The sequence below is a fragment of the Hydra viridissima genome, unplaced genomic scaffold (genome assembly GCF_058129835.1).
Source record: "Hydra viridissima isolate aposymbiotic clone 2 unplaced genomic scaffold, HvirCarnegie_v1 scaffold_9, whole genome shotgun sequence".
NCBI lineage: Eukaryota > Metazoa > Cnidaria > Hydrozoa > Anthoathecata > Hydridae > Hydra > Hydra viridissima.
In genome coordinates this window covers 16,550,596-16,568,994 of record NW_028324308.1, presented here as the reverse complement: position 1 = coordinate 16,568,994, position 18,399 = coordinate 16,550,596, and the positions used below count along the sequence as shown (strand labels likewise).

At 28.0% G+C, this 18,399-nt stretch overlaps 1 protein-coding gene across 1 annotated transcript; it reads right to left on the bottom strand.

Moving 5' to 3' along the window:
• Window positions 1–736: 736 nt before the first annotated feature.
• On the bottom strand, window positions 737–7,883 carry LOC145185360 (hypoxia-inducible factor 1-alpha-like). Its single transcript, XM_090097599.1, has 8 exons — window positions 7,615–7,883; window positions 7,383–7,528; window positions 6,022–6,181; window positions 5,819–5,928; window positions 3,967–4,157; window positions 3,331–3,437; window positions 1,533–1,680; window positions 737–1,299 (listed from the first exon to the last, which is right to left on the bottom strand). Exons 1-8 carry the CDS (start codon window positions 7,805–7,807, stop codon window positions 795–797), a joined length of 1,560 nt encoding a protein of 519 aa, XP_089953725.1. The 5' UTR covers window positions 7,808–7,883; the 3' UTR covers window positions 737–794.
• Between the last annotated feature and the right edge of the window lie 10,516 nt (window positions 7,884–18,399).

The following is an 18,399-nucleotide window of genomic DNA, read 5'->3' as shown; positions in this document are numbered from 1 at the left end:
AAAGTAATAAATGAGACAAGTAAAAGTAATAAATGAGACAAGTAAAAGTAATAAATGAGACAATAGTCTATACTAAGAAATTTTTTTCTAGCATGGCTACGCTAACCTTAGTTTATATGTAAATTTGTGACTTTTGACGTCCCTACAAAAAAAAAATTGTTCAAAGATTATAGTAAAATAGCTTTCTTTCTGTCAATGAAAAGAAAAATAGTTAGCAAAAGAATGTATTTAAACTCATCAACAAACGTAATGTTGTAAAAAAAGAAAATGTACAAATTATAGAACACAAACATCAAGAAAAATTACACTCCGCGATAAATTTCATTGAGCGATTATCTTTGCCTTATTTACACGCTCATCTTTAACAAATGAAACAAAATAATTTCCATTAAAAAAAGTATAGAAGAGCATTGTGTTCTTGCTACATTTTTGGATCAGCACTGACTGACTTATTTTGCTTATAATAAAGCCATTTAATTTCGAAGAAAAAAAATCTTCAATTAAAGTGCCCACTTTCTAAAAGAAAATTTCCACGTGGACTAAAAAAACATTGAATGCTTTTGTAATCGTCTATTTAACTGGTTACTAAAACATTTCAAAACTTACGGATACGAAATAAAAGAACTGCACAAAAACCGAAAATGTAATTAACTGCTAAAAAAAAAAAAAAAAAAAAAAAAAAAAAAAAATTAAATAGATGCATTTAATGGCTGCTAAACTAAAAAAAACAAAACAATTTTATAAAAAATAAAGTATTTGGCAATACATATTTATTTGCCGTAAAAGATTTACTATCATCTAACATATGTAGTTGAAGAGTGCATTGGGTTTAACTCTTTGTTGTCAAAGCGAAAGGGCTGGATGCAAGCAAATGGGATGTGTGGAGCCCTCTTTAGTAAGTGGACATTGTGGTCTACTTTTAATTCGACATCTGCCATCGGCGATGGCACGAACGGGGATCTACCATAAACAATATCTTCCGGTAAAGATTTAATTCCTACGTCATCATAGTCCAGGAATTCAAGATCTGGAATATCGGCGTCAAAAAGTTCATCTTTAAAGCTGTCTGATGCCTGTGAGTGATCAAACGAAAATTGAGTTTCGAATTTTTCCTGTTCTTTTTCTTTAAGAACTTTTACTGGAACGATAGTAAGATTTCTTTCGAAATTCGGATTAATGGGCGATTCTTCTTTTTTGAAACATTTTTCTTCTACTAAGACATTGGCGTCGTTGAGTTTGCGCTTAACGGAGACATCAACTTGTTGTGTTGAAAGTATAGTCCCTTCAGCCTCAAGACCGCTACAAAAATGCGTACGAATTAAAAAAATGAGAAAAATGCAAAAACATTTCGGTAACAATTTTAATTAAAAAAAAAATAAAAAAATAAAAAATCGGGTTTTGACATATTATTGTCGCGTTTTGAAGGTAGAAAAGTTTTCTTTAGTCATATTTTAAACTTTTTCATAGATTAATTTTTATTGGCTCTCTATCAGAAGATATTGACCTAATAATAATTCTTCATTTAAAAATACCTAACTACAGAATGCATGCACAAAATGTACTGTGGTTGACCGGTAGTTTCTAAATAAACCACATTTCCGATGGTTTGTACCCACAACCAACCTCCATTTTGATGTAATACTCGATAATATGCGCTCACCGATTGCCCTTTTTTTAACACTGAAAATAAAAAGAAATTTCATGAAAAAACCAAGAGAAAATGATAACTTCTATTTTCTATTCTAAATATTAACATTCTGAATGTAAGTTTTTGTGAGTAGATATTTTAAATATTCCTGTAGAAAATAAAGCCTCTTTCTGAAAGTGAGCCTCAATTTGAGTCACTAAAAGTGTAATATAAAGACAGAAAGCAATCAGTGTAAGTTTTGAAAATTGAAAAAATAGTTCTTGCAATACGTTCTTTTATATGCTACTAAAGTAAGAAGATGGCTTTGTTATAGCATAAAGCTCGTTATAATAAGAAGCAAGAGAAGTTAACACATCTGCTGCTCTAAAGAAACTGCCATGGTAAAAAAAAATTACAACTTACAATGTGGCTTAACTTAATTCAAAGTTTGAAACTCTGTTCGATTATTTTGTTAAGAAAGTCTTTGTTACAACTTTCTTAATTTTAGTAATTACACAAGATAAAGTTAGATAATATTTCATATAATGTCATAATAACCTTAGTTTATATGTTCTGTTTCTATTTTGTTTTAATGAGAAGTTTTTAGTTATAGTACTTTAAATATGATTCAAGATCACTGATTTGATGCACATTCACAGAACCTTTGGTAATCTGAGCTAGATTGAATTCATAGAGATTGAAATGCTGAGTTATTTTTTGCCTTGTGTTTAAAAGTATACTTGGTTCGAAATAATTTAGGCACCTTCTTCTTTCTCTATAAAACACAATTGGAGAAAAAAAAACCTCTAAAATTATTTTATCAGTAAATAAATTTCCAGCCAAAAAGCCTTTTTTTACTTTATCAGTTGCTATAAAGAAAATAATTTATTTTTCATCAAAAAAAAAAAAAAAAAAAAAAAAAACAAGCTGCTGCCATTAAAATAAAGTTAAGATAAAAGAAAAGTTCAGATGTCATTGGTCTATTAACAATGTAAAACTTTTAGCTTTATATTAACGTATCTTCACATCTGTTTTCCGAAACAAACAAAAAACATGATTCAACAAAACATAAAACACAATTTGTATCAAGAAACAATTAATATTAAATATTTGGTTCTTTGAAAAAAGATTTTTGAGGCCTTCTTAATAGTGCTTGAATTGACAGTAACTTTTCTGTCCATTAAATTTGGTTCATCTGAATTATTCAGCTGCAAATCAAATTTTGAAAAACTTCTTTTGTGTTAGATGAAGACTAATAAGAGTATAAAAATCCAATTTTCAAACTTTTTGTAGATTAAGAGCACAACTCGGGAAAACATTTTCTATTGGTAAATATGCATGAACATTTTCTATTGGTAAATCAAGCATTTTTTCTGCTCCACCCATGATGCAACACCTCTTTGAAAACTGCACAGTTCATGAATAATTTGTAAAGTTTGTTTTTAACTTTTTAGAAGCAACCTATCCTTATTTACATCATTAAAAATTATTCAACTCTATTCAATTTTACAGAGGTTTCCCCATGACAAAATAAACCTTTACACTTAAACTCATTAATATAAAAATTAACAGGCTTTGATTTGACAAACAAAAGAAGACTTCCAAAAAGATTTGAACAATAAATGATGAAACCAACACTTAAAATTTCATTACTTTAAAAGTTTATTAGAACACAGAACTTAAAAAGAAAAAAGAAGCCATACAAGTTTCATGACAAACTTTTACAACGTTAGAATCACATATGTGAGTGTAGATGTACCAGGAAAAACCAAGCATCTCTTTAGCACTGTACCCAAGAATGGAACTTGTACTAAATAAACAAATACAATAACTTAAAAAATTGTAATCATACTTCGAACTATATTATAGCAACAATTAAAACTATACTTTTGTGACACATAAAATTATATCATAATGACACACAAAATTTGATTAAAATGACACATCCTATTATGACAATAAATTTAAATCCTATTATGAAGATAAATTTAATAAAGTTGTTTAAAAAAATTCCATTATACTGGCACATAAGAGAAAAATGGTGGCATAAACATGGATAGATGCTTCAGATAAAAATATTTCATAAAAAATCATCAATTTAACAATACATGTGTTCATATATTCTCAAATGGTTATTTACAGTTTCTTTACACTATCAAACTCTTCAAAGAAACATAAAAAAAAATCTCACATTTTTAAAGAGATTTTTCAATGTTTCTTTAAAGAGTTTGATATTTTCAGAATTTCAGTTTGATTTAAGCACATAAGAAAGCAATTCTGTTATTTAAAAAAATTCTCCTACACATGACACATAAGAGAGAAATAGATAAACTACTTACATGTTATCCATCTCAAATATCTTCATGTCAAGAGTGTGTTTACTGATAAATGTTTTTCGATCAATCAGAAATTCAATTGAGGTAGATGACAATAAAGGAATACCGATTGCCAGCAAACACTGGGTAACATGTCCCTCACCTAAGCCCAGCTTTGTTTTATATGTTTTGATTGTTCCAGTGCAATGCACAACCTAAAATTGTGGTTATAATTATATAAATGTCTTACATACTATTCATATCATTTACATATATTATGTAACTTATAAAGAAAACATGCATATACACTTCTTAATGTACTTATTGCAGACAAACACACATTGAGTTTTTGAGTCAACTAAATTTCTTGCTAACATGCCTTCGTGCTTAGCATGATGGCGTGCCTTCACGCTAGCATGTCTTTATGCCATGAGTGTACAAGCATTTCCTCTTGGCATGTCTAAAATTTATTTGGTAATTTAATAAATTAATGTCAGGCAAATAGATAATTTAAAAACTAAGTGTCAAATCTGTCCAAATAAACTACATTTACCATTAGAAAAGTCTAAAATATAGCTAACAATAAATCTTCAAAGGCACTGCAAACATTTGAAGTATAATGTCAATAATAGGAAATGATTACTTTTCTTACGTTTTTCATTTGATTTCAAAATTTTCTTATTGCTTTAGGAAAAGAGAGAAAGTGCTTAGAACTTGTGTGAAAATGTCTGCAATCAACATTTACTCAACCTGATAATTTCATTTTACAATTACGTTGCTATAACAATACACTAGTTTTCCAGACCTCTGCCCAAACTTAAATATAAGAGTATAACAAACCACAAATATTAAAAAAATATCAACTTTTTAAAATCCGCTGCCTTTACACCAAACAAAGCAATGCAGACTATCTGTTTAGGTTTGCTTTAAATGTGATGGGTTGATGAAAGATTGTTGAAGTTTGTGGCAATCTTTTGAAGCATTTAAGATCATTTAATTATTTAAAATGGTGATAGATTACTAACAAGTTGAAATATGCAAGTTTATTTTTTGTTTGAAAAAAAAATCCAAAGTATTAAAAATATTCTTTAAAACATGTCATCCATGTTTCTTTACAATACTTTAGTTTTTTATGAAATACATCCAACCCTGCAAAGACATGCTAATATGAAAGAGCACTAGCACACTGGACATTTTTAGAAAAGAATTTAGCAGACTCATAGTTTTTTAACATGTTTCATGACTGCAGTAAACATTTCATAAAAATAATGTTTGTACATTCGATTTGTCAACAAAATCAATCATCATAAATAATTTATATTTATCTTGTTTCTTTAACAACTTTTAAGTTGATTTGAACTTACAAGAAACTGTTTAACCAAAAGCGTCTATTTAAACTTTCAAACCAAAACACTCTTTTGAACGGAAAACCTAATTCTCTGGACTTTAGGTTAGAGTTCCATAGGCTTTAGATAAAGTGCAGCAGCATACACATTAATGTTATTTAACTGGATTGTTGCATGGATAATAATGCCTGCAGCATTACAAGACTTAACTCCAATCCGATTTAAACACCACCTTCTGCCTATTCCATTTAACCTCATTTATGTATTCCTTATCAAGCTCGTAAACGTAACTGAATGAATTTTAATGCTGATGAAAAAGTGTACAAAACTGCATTTCAAACTAATGTAACTTAATAACCTTATAAAAAACTGACAACTAAAAAACTCTTAAATGACTGCCAAGCGTCTAACAACTCTTAGTTCAACAAGCCATTATTTGAATGCTTTATTGAAAAGTACCTACCAAAATGCAAAATTAAATTGATAACACTTCAACCAAATCCAAATGCATTTCATGACAATTAACTTACTCTGTAAGTTGATGCGTTTATATTAACACTTTTCCCACGACTGGTCAGCGTTGACTTCATGCGCAAGAAGAACGACCGATAAGGACTATTTTCAAGCTCATCACAAATTTCTAAATAATTCATTGTTTTTAATGATTATTTAAAAAAAAAAAATCATTTTTTTTTAATCAAAAACATCATCTTTTAAATAATTAAACAAATACTTTTTTTTGGATTTTGTAAACATGGTGTCATCTCAGAACAGTAAAGGCCATCAAATATCTCCATATCTTCAAGTGGAACTTGACCACCAATCTGCTCAGCTAATGTAGCTTGATCACATGGTTGCACAAATTTGTAGAAACTGTCACCCATCACATCTAACTATACAAAACAAAATTGTAAAAAAACCATTCAAATTAAACAATAAAAGTTACAATATAGAAAATTGTACTTGGACTTGAACATACTTGATGATAAATCTAGTTTAAATCAAGAACATAAACTGAACATAAATTCATTATGCATGACTCACAGCAGCATGAGCAATTGCTTACTAATGGGAAAGGAGCTGGTTTTTTAATTGGTATGATAAACCCATTTACAAATAAAACTTTTTTCAATTTGAAGTTTTTTTTTCTTTTTTTTTTATAGAAATTTATTTTCTGAAAAAGAGGGGTAAAGGTAGTTAAACAAAATAAAAGATTAATCAAGACAAAATCATTTAGGCAAATTTTTTTAATTATGTAAATATGTAAATATACCACTGCAATTATGTTTAAGTTAAATCTAATTTCAAAAAATAAAACCTGTTGAGTAAACAAAAATGCTATAAACAAAAAGATAAACTATTGTAAGGATTCCAAATCTGTTTATATTTTGTTTATCTAATGGAAAAATTTAACTTTTTCAGTTAACCTTAATGGTAGCAACTCACCAAGCACATTTTAACCTCTATATATATATATATATATATATATATATATATATATATATATATATATATATATATGTGGAAAAAATTATCAAGTGAATTTTTCAAACTCCATAATTCTAAGTAAATTGAAGGAGAAACTTACTAGAAGCTATATTTTTAGCAGCCAAAAATTAAATGTTAAAAATAGATTTGAGTTTCACCAAAAAAATTACAATATTTTCTCAATCAATTTACTTTTTAAGAACTTTGCTCCAAAAATATCAACATCTGTTTGTTTGTTTTGTTTTTTTTTTCCCCAATAAACATCAATATGATTTAAACCTCTCCTAATGAATGTTTACCTTTCTTAGGAATAAGATTATAAAAAACACATCAGGATAATAGTCTAATTAATAAGGTACAAAATTTTTAAACTATTTACAGGCAGATAAAATTGGGGACATTTTCAGTTCCCAAATTCATTTGCCTATAAATAGTTCAAACATTTAAACTTTTTTTTTTAGTGAGATCATTAGATCTTTATACCTCCTAGATTAAGATACTTGTAAAGCTGTCTTATGAGTCAGCTGTTATATGAGTATATAACTTTTTAAACATAAAAAAATATGTAAATGATGTAATATTACATAGATACAATGTATCACTTACTTGCTTTAATCCAAGACTTTCCTTTATGTTAGGGGAAACATACAGACATTGACCATCTTCATTTAAAACAAAGATAAACCCACCAAGAGCCTGTGGGATGCATGCATTGAAATGACTGAAGGAATTGAACTTTGGTTGTGTACCGTCTATATAAACATGAAAAATACTGCCGAAGAATAGGAATACTCAATGTTTTTCTATGCATGATTGAAATGCTAAATGAAAAACCAACCTTTGACTTGCCTCAAGATATGCTTTATTTTGATATAGCTGTTTGATAAACGCATTGCACATAGCCTATCAAGCTTTTCTGCTACCTCTTTAGGAAGTGGCAATTGACATGCCAGTTCACCAAACTCACCATTTTGCTTTCCTCTGCGCTGACGGGCAGCATCTCGGGATTTATTCTTCTTTGACTGCTCCATGATGATAAGGTACCATTCCACAGAAGATTTTAACTTTTTACTTTTGTTTAAAATATTATTAAATTAATTTTTTCGAAAATCATATAAAAGTTTATCACCAAACCATATGGAAATTTATTGAAACCCACATAGCTTAGCTTTAACCTTCTATAAGAGTTCTTAAAACATTTTTAGAGCCTTTTTTTAAATTGCACAATTAAAATTGAGATTTAATTATGAAGCAGAAATTCAGATAATTAAACTAATAATACCAAACTTTGCAGTTTAAAAATAGTTCATCAAAATAACTAAAAACCAAAAGAGAATTTTTGTAACATAGAAATATTAAGATAACAAAAGAATTTTTTGCTAAAAAGCATTTGTAAAATTTTGATTTATAAATCTGTTTAATTTCTAAAATAAAGCGAAAAGAGAAAACATCTTATTTTGATGTCAAATATTTAAAGTAAAGAACAATACTTAGATTATGATTATAAATATTTAAATATTTATACTCATTAAATATTTCTTTTTGATTTATTTTTTATTCATTTCACGGTGCAATGAAAATAGCTTTAGACCGCTATTTAGTTAGCCAATATTTTAAAATGAAATTCATTTAGTGATACAAGCTGAGAATTTAAAATGTCGCATTATAGACACTTACGAGGGAAAAAGACACTACAATTTAAGTCTATTTTCATCACCAGAACATTTTTGTGATAAATCCGTACAAAATTACCCACGACGTATATGAGTTGCACTTTGGCATTTTTTTTTTTTTTTTTTTTTTTTTACAGCGTGGTTTCAAAAAAAATATTTTAATATTGTTTATGAAAATATTTGCGTAATGTTCTTTTATTATTCAGGAAAAGTAGAAGCAATCAATCAGAAATTTTTTGAGTTGAGCGAGACAAAGAGCATATTCCTAAACAGCCGACGTAATAACCAATGCAAGTATTTCATCGGCGGGACCTTTTTCAACTGAATGGCAATGATATAATACATTAGAAACGTCCTTATAATTAATATATGAATACCATTTTATGGTAAAAAAAATCAGGTTAAATTTAAATAATCATTAGATCTTTTTAATACTGGCGCTCAATTTACGCAACTTAAAAAACTGTTGGGTTTTAATCTCGCAATCTTAATCCGCTATTTTCCTACCAATTAGAAGTTATTTCTCCGTAAAAAGTCTGAATCAGCTTTACTACTGGTTACAATACGCTTTCTAATATAAAGGATGTTATCAATCGACTCAAGAATTACGCAACATTCGAACATTCCGTTCGTAAATATTTTAAATATAGTAATTTCCGCTGATATTTTTGAAAACAAAAAAAAAAAAATTTTAAAAAATGATAAAAAAATTAAAAAGAATTTCTAAAGTATGAGATACATATGCAAGTTATTTCGCTATGGTCATATTTTTAAAAAAGTACGGAAATTTTTTATATTTCTTTTAAAAAATTAAATAGAGATTTCACTTTTTCTAAACATTTACTTCGGCAAAATATTTGGTCAAATGGATTTATTTACGGAGTTTTGTATTTAAGTTTCTCGGCGTACATAAGAGGCTGAGGATAACTAGATAAAGGATTGATCTAAGATTATTACAACTATTTCAATGTTCATTTACAACCATGCTTGCCTTTACAAATACAAAAACGAATTTTTTGAACGCCGGAAATGCGAGGGATTTATATTAAGAATACATCAAATCATTTTTTTCTAGTAACATCTAAATCATCTAGCGACTGAGTTTTAAAGATCAAATTAAAATGTCGACTTAAGCAAAGAATACAACCAAGTCTTCAGAGAACAAAAAAGATTCTCTCATTATCTTTTTTGCTGTTGTTGTTGCTACTTATGCTTTTGACATGTGTTGAGTTTGTTGTGAAGGGTATCTCTGTGTGATTCCAAATCATATGATCGATTCATTATATGGGACTTACATTTCAATAAAATTCATCACTATGAATTAAAGTCTCCTAGCATTTTTTTTTGGATCCATAATTCAATTACTAAAATTTACGGTTCACCGAATCACTATGAACTAATTTGAACAATAGATCAAAATCCAAGAAGAGTATGTCTAAAAACCGCCAAAGACCGTCTGATATTCTCTTTCCTCCCTCTGAACATTTTTAGAGTTATTATTTTTTAAAACTTGCAGAACATTGAACATTTTTAGAGTTATTATTTTTTAAAACTTGCAATGTCGAATTCTATCATCAGCCTCGCCTTTAAAAACTTATTTTTACAACTTGAGCATCAATAGTCAATTTTACTATTTACTTTTTTGAATTCTGTTTTCATCACACTGCATTTAATGGCGCAGTTTTAACACAAGATTGGGACTTTATAGGCTCTTAAACATTAAACGTACAAAAGGCTGGCAAAATGTAAGTGCATTATAACCTATGAACTAGTTATCAGAATTATTCTTAATAGCGGTTACATTTCTAAATACAAATAAAAAATCTGACTCTAATTTTGTAAAAATTAGAAAATCTGAAAACTATTTTAAAAAGCTATTTTGTCTATTCTATTGAAACAAGTGCTGCTTAAAAAAGGCATTTGAAGTAGTTAAAATAGTTTTAACTCCTTTACATTTTCCGCAAAAATCTTTACGTTTTGCGCCAAAAAAAAATTAATTGATAAAAAAAAAAACTTTGATTTTTATTTATAAAAGAATAAAAGGGAAGAAACTATAAAATTAGAGAGAAAAAATTAGAAATATATTTTCATAAGTGTCAGACTGCTGAGTAAACTCTGTACACAAACACCCTCAGTTTACTGGTTTACTGAAACTCGCATCGATTACCTCGTTGCGTTTTTTTTTTTTTTTTTTTGGAGTAAATTAAGTTTCTCCGATTAACCCTTAAATGCATAGAGTTGCAGAAATGCAACATTTATTTAACACATATACAACGTTTTTAAGATTAGTTTAAGTTATCAATACATGAATATGATTTTTTCTATTGTGCTATTAAAAAAATCATGCATTTAAGGGTTAAGTTAAGATCTCTGAGAAATTCAACTTAAAGTGTTTCAAAACTTGATGAAAAATGAACTTCCTGGTCAATTAAAATTTTTAAGTGATTGAAGCAGCAAAAGTTTTCAAAGTTACTTACCGTGGTGTGACCTAACAAAGTCCTATGCTTTAAGAAAGTCCTAAATTAAAAATTGACAAATTTCGTATATGTAAAAGAAACATTTGCGGAAAATAACTCTGTTGTTTTAACTAGATATCTAGTTAGATAAAATAACTAAATTTTTTTCTCTAAATGTTTATTTTATGTATACGAAATTTGTCATTTCTTAAATTAGGACTTTCTTAAAGCATAGGACTTTGTTAGGTCACACCACGGTAGTTACTTATAAGATTGAAATTTTTTTTTCTGCTACTAGCTAAAATCTTATTACCCAAAAATACTAAATAAAAAAGAGCTAGGGTAAAATTTAATAAAAACCGAAAAATTTACAACGCGATTATAAAAATTTTCTATCAAATCATGACGCTAAATTCTAGAAAATAATTCCGACGTACACCACTTGTGAAATTACTTTTCTACGAATCGTTTTAAAAGATCGTACCTGTGAATTTTAAATTTTAAGGATCGAACGTTCGCGAAAGCTTTTTACGATATGTAGTGACAAACGCATATCACCGGTTTATTGTTAACTTCATACCATAGAAGTCCATAAAATTGACACGTTTGCATACTCAAAGTAAACAGTAAACTTTAAATTGCTTTTTAAATAGAACTGCTTCAATATCTTCCATTTATCAGTATAACATAAAATAATAGAACAACATGTTCGTCCACTATGACTGCAGGAGTTGTAGCAACGAGTCTGTAACACAGAAGCGTTATTACAAACACAACTGGGTCTGTTTATGTGGTAATAAATTGACTAATCGTGCAACTGCTAGTGATGGCAAAAAAGTTTAACTTTCTATAGCGGAGCTAAAAACTCAGCAACATTTGTTTCAATCGCACAGTTATGATTGAAAGTCGCCTAATAATTTGCCTAATATTCGCCTAATGTAAGTCACCTAATATTGAGAGCAATAGTCTTAGCTAGAATTTGCCAAGACTATTACAATTGTGCAGTTCAACTGCATTATTTTCAATGTTCCTGATCACGTTTATTGACTAAAGAATTAATTTAACCTATTTTAAGGTAAGAATTTTAAATTAAAGTTAACACGATGGTTGGGCTTTTTGTTAGCCATGTTTTGATAAGTGGTGATTTACAGGTCTCTTTAATTTTCTTTAAATAAAACGCCCCTGTTTACCTGATTAATAAAGTTGCTTGTTAACATTTTTAAAGATCTTTAAAATATTTATTTTAAAGTGAAATAAATTTTAAATGCATAAACTGTTATTTGATACTTCTTTTTATATGATCCATTTACATATCGATATACATACATATGCATATATACATGACTTGATTGTTGACATTATGTATAAAAGTGTTATATTAATAAGAAAACATTAGATAATATGAATTCTCTTAATACAAATAATAATTTATTATAAGAAATATTTGCTGGTTACCAGCATCATCAGCTCATAAAATGATTTAAAAGATTATAATCTTTTAGAGAGAGAGAGAGAGTGAGAGAGAGAGAGAGAGTGAGAGAGAGAGAGTGAGTGAGAGAGTGAGTGAGAGAGTGAGTGAGAGAGTGAGTGAGAGAGAGAGTGAGAGATCGAGAGAGAGAGAAATTACAAAAATAAACTTTTCAAACTGTAGTTGATATATTCAAACAAAAATTTCTAAAACCTGGAACCAACCTATTTATCATACTTAGTCAGGTTTTTAAGACTGTTATTGAGAATGAAATACATGAAAGACTTTTTTCATCGAACTACCTATTAGTATAATTTTTTTAATGTTTGATAAGCATATGTACTTTAATTATTCCACTGGCCGAGACTGAAAAAAAACTATAAAAAAGACTATTAGTGATTGAAAAAAAATCAAAATGGAAACCTTTAGACTAATCTGGTTAACTTTATGCTTTTTGTAAGGTTCAAGATTATAAAATTGTTTTATTTTTACTTTACATAAAATTCAAAAAGAATTTCTTTAGTGTAAACAAGTATAAATAATATCTGCACAATATCAACATTTTGCCCTCAATAAAGATGTTATTAAAGCACTTTAAGCAGGTGAGGGGTTGCATTTAAACAAACAGCTGCTAATTAAAATGCATTCCATCACTGTTATCTGCATTATTTTCAGACAATTAAGGTTAAGAATTTTATAGAAAATTAAAAATAATCATCTAAAAAATTACATTAAGTATTAGAAACTGAAGAAGTTTTATGCACTTGTAGTCTCATATTTTAAAGTTAAAATCTTTTAACTTATCATGGCATAGGTAATTTTATCATGACTAAAATAGAAAGGTTGTTAAAGGTTATTGTAAAATTGATATACATTTATACTAACAATATATAGCATATAATATTATTTTCCATACATGATTAGTAAAGCTATACATCATACATTTTTTAACTAACAGACAAAGAGTAATAAATCTTAACAATAAATTACTTAAACTTTTTCAACTAAATAGAAGAGCTTTAAAAGAGACATTGTATCCAGATGTATTATTAGCTTAGCAACACAGCCTGCATTGCATTTGCATCTAAATATATAATATGTTAAATTTCTAATACTTAGAACTGTACCTGTACTTTCACTACCCTCAATTCCTTTTCGCCAGCTGCAGCTGATAAAAAATCATAAACATTTCCTATATCAATCTCATTTCAAATACCTTTATGCCACTTGTTATTTGTACTTAAATTATGTGGATAATAATACATCAAGCTACTTTTATAATAAAATAATATTCTCAAAAATCTTGGTAACAAAATTTGTTTGGTTATAATGTCACTTAATTCTCAGTAATATTAAATTTTAAACTGAAACGATTATTTTGTCTCACTAAGCTTGATGAAGAACTCTCCAGATGAATTTTTTAAATGGTCTAAACTTTTATTAATATGCGTGCGCATGTGATTTTTCTTTAGCGTTATTTTCGGTGCGACGTCATTCAGCCAATTCATAGGCGTGGGGTTATAGAGATAAGCTGACTCTTCTCCGCATAGTTTGTGGATAAGGTTTCCATTTACTAACAGTTTGAAAAAAAACATAGGTTGAATCTAGTTCAGCCACCTGAAATAACCGGAGCCAGCTATTTGAACAAATGTTCTTGTAGTTAGTGAAAATAAAAAACAGTTGTATGATAAGCTAATATTGGATGCAAAAAATGTTTTTTAGTTTTAATGGTACTTTAAAATAACTTAAGGATGGTTTTAATTGATTTAACACTTTTAATAATTAAGTTTCTTAAATTTTTAGTTTATTTAGTTGAAATAATAATTGTTATTATTTTTACTTTTATTTACATTATTTAAGAAACAACAGCTAAAACAAAAGTAACTAAAACTCAAACAGTTGTTTGTAATGATCATTTTGAATTCTCTGCGAAGGAGTGTGATTGCTGTGTGGCATATTTCAAATATCCATTCGCAAATGTGAATATAAAGTTTCAGACTTAATTGAGGAATGAAGAAACCATTAGGCAAGAACCTTTAAAGTCTGTTTTTAAACTTTTTGAACGTAAATAATAACATTTGTCCTTATTTCCATTTCAAAAGAAAAAAAAATGATTAAACGTCAATTCTTAAGGCTAAAAAACTTACAAGTTAATTCTTATCTTTTTAATTCTTATCATTTTAAATGTATTTATCTTTTTTGTTAATTTGTTTTTAACCTTATATTAGTATAACTGAATGAATGATTGATGAACAGCAGCGTTTCTATTTATTATTGTAGAGTTATAAAAAGAATTTGTATAATTTTTTTTTTTTATTGTATTGCTATATGTTTTATATTTATCTATCAAAACGATAAAATAATTATCAGTTTAATTATTTTGTTCAGAAACTTTTGAGAAAAAAAAAAAACAGCTCCGGTCATTAAAAAGAATTGTGAAATTAAATATTTGTATTTAATTGTCAAAAGAAATCTAACAAAAAGTCAATATTTTATGTCACCTTTAAGGTGTACGCGTAATGTTCAATAATAAATCGCTTAAAAGTTTCACTCAATTGTTTGTGCATATTCAACTTGCTGTAGGTTTAGTGGTTTAGTAATTAGAAAATTGTTGTTCTCTTTGGAGTATTGGTTTTAATGGTTTTTGTTGGTGGTGAGAAACTGAGATTGAGGTATGAGATTGCTCAAAGTCATTGATTAGACAGAACGGGTTTAAAGGTTTGTTTGTGGGACATTTCATCTTCCGCTCGAGTCGTTCATTGAGTTTTATTTTTTTGTGTATGTTTATTAATTTTTTTTTCAATCATTTTTTTGTTCTGCTGGTTTTGAAGAAAACGAGAATCGTTTATGATAAAAGTGGACTTTATAAAAATATCCCAAATAAAATTTTTGGTACATTTTTTTTTTTTTCTTTAACAGCGTATTCCATTTTTAATTTAATTTCGTTATTTTAGTATGTTTTATGAATATTCGATCTTTCTCTTTTTAATTCCTTTGGTTTGTACTTATACGCGTTTATTGTGCTTCTGGGCTTCGCTTATTGGTTTTTCTTTTCCATCTTTTTGTGTTTGCATAAAGACGAAACAGAAAAAAATGGAAAGCGAAGCCTAGTAAGTAAAGCCAAGTAAGGTACACGCACTTGCTTTCATTTAATTCTAAATTTGGAGTCAGACTTGTTTAAGTTCATTTATCGGAGAAATCAACACGAATTGTTTTTCACGTTTATGCTCTAAATATATTCTTAAAAAAGCATCTGAAACAACTGGTTAACTAAGTTTGGTATAAAAACCGATTTGTTTGTATAGTAAGCAAGGTTAATTTCTCCTTACGAGAGTTTAAATCGTCGGTTGACAAGTAAAACTCATTAAGTACAGTTTTATGGGAAATTGACTTTTATACACTATGATGCCCAAATACCAACAACATTTATGAAATAAATATTGTTAATAATATATAACTAAACTTATTTATTTTATTAATAAAAAACATCACATTGATATCTTGATAAATGGAATTTTAATAAAGTTAACCAACTTAAACTTGATTATCTCAAATTAGCTGTAACGTCACTTAATGAGTTTTACTTGTCAATAGACGAAATTTGAAGTTCTTTTTTAAAAATCTTTAAAAGTTCTTTTCTTAGGAATGGTCCTGCTCGGGTAGCTTTTTATTTGTTTTGTGTTTTTGAAAAAAAAGTACAGTGGATTTCGTTATCAACCATAAATGTTGTAGGTTTTCACTTTCAGCTTAAGATTAGCTATAGATATTGTAAACCTGTAAATACAGTGATACAGTTAAATCCCGGTCGAACCTTCGAGGAACCAATTAAATGGTTCGACTTAACGAATGTTCGGTTTTAGCGAAGTTTTTTCCACCATTGAGTTTTCAAGAGACCAAAGAAAATTGTTCGAGATAATAAAAGTTCGAGTTAATAGGTGTTCGAGTTATCGGAATTAAACTGTAATTTATAAAAAAATAAAAAAAATTACGGACATTATTTGGTCAGTAAAAACCAAATGAGGTCAGTAAAATTTTTCTTTAAAAAATCATTGTATTTCCAGGTTTACAATTTTTATAGTTTTCACTTTTTTCAACTCCAGTATGACGTCAGCGTCGATAAAAACGTAAAAGTTAAAAATTGTTGGGTAAGCGACTAAGTTGTTTACATATTTGTGGTTTTAAGGATACGCAAAAATGTTTAGACGGTGGTATCGGACGCTTATCTTTTTGAGCAAATTTCGTTTGAACTGCTGCTTAGTATTATTTGTGATTCTTTTGTTTGTTTTTATTGATAACACCCGAGTTAAATTTGATTTGGTGAAATATTTTTTGCAGCACACAATTTTAAACGCGAACATCTTCAGCCATAGACATAGGGTAACGCGTTTTACGGTATTCAGGGTATTCACTGTTTTCAGTGTAAATTTGATGTAATCTAAGTAAGTTCTTATTATCGTTCGAGGTTTTTTAGTGAGATAACTGGCTAACTATAGGTTAAACTTAAGACCTCTTAGTTGTCTCCCAGAGTGCATCTGGGATTTGTCTTTCTTAGGCAGTTATGGTGCTGCGTGTTTGTATATGCGTAACTCAACCTCAAATTTTTTACTTTGTTAGCAGTACCGTAAGTGTTTGTTATGCATTCATTTATCTTTGAGATCCATAGTAGTTTGTGATACATCTTGTGATTATCAAAATCACTGTGGTACATCTGGGTAAAAATAAACACGTTTTTTTGGGGATGTTTGCGTCAATGCGGTGATTGGAAATTTGAAAATCAATGCATTAATTTGTTTATGGAACTTTAATAAATTTAGTTTATTTATTGTAATTTTTTTATTTATTTATTGTAAATTTCTGTGAATAGATTAATAGCATCCTGTGTTGAATAGAAAATATCACCAATAAATCTGTTTACTAAATTGAGGCAACGTCTTTTTACTAAATATCACATTTGCATCAAATTTTTATTTACAAAAATTGAGTTTTCCTCGAGGGGTCCCATTTTAAACTGAAGTTTATCTGAGCAATTGTATTGAAGTGTAAGTTTTTTTCATCTTTTTAAAAATACTTAAAACAACTTGTTTTCATTTAGTTTACGGCTGTGCAGCTATTTCAAAATTTATTATCTTTTTTTATTTATTTATTTACTTTTTATTTAATTTATCTATTTAATTTATTTATCTGATCTATTTATTTGATTAACTTATTTTATTTTATTTACTTTATTTATTTTTATTTATTTTATCTATTTTATTTACTTTATTTATTTTTATTTATTTTATCTATTTTATTTATTTTATTTACTTTATTTATTTATTTTTATTTATTTTATCTATTTTACTTACTTTATTTATTCATTTTATTTACTTTATTTATTTATTTTTATTTATTTTCTTGTTAAACGTAAACCTCAACTTATCATCGAAATTATTTTTAACGTCCCAATTTTTTACATCATTTTTTGCACGCAACATCTAAATTAATGTATTTTCTCACCTTTTTCCCATATATTTCATTGCTAAAAAAGTAACAAAAATTAATTATCTGCGTTTTTCAAACGTCACTGTCACGTGTTTCGCTAATGAAACTCTAATACGTTTCGAAATCTTGAATACAAAAAAACGTCTAGAGAAAATTAAAGACTCACGTAGATGAAAATCAGGAAATTTTAATTTTACTACGAAGTTTTTTTTTCTTATTTGAAAACAGTGTTTTTAAAACTGTGCGGTTTTTATAAGACTTGACCATGGAACTCTGGTTTTAGCAAACTTGAGCGCTATTGTTACTTCGGGAAGAAAATATACAATAAAAGATCAAATATTCTAATATTCTAATAAATATCAATACTCGATAAAAATACTCAGTATTAGATATACCAGCATTCAATTTGCGGAGGCAGCTGCAAAGCGGGGTGCTAGTAGCAACGAAGGGTTTTTTGAGGTTTATGATTGCTCGTCTTTTTTCCAGATACAGGTACGATGAATCAAGGGTTATGCCAAAAAATCTTTCTAGCCTTATTACGCCTA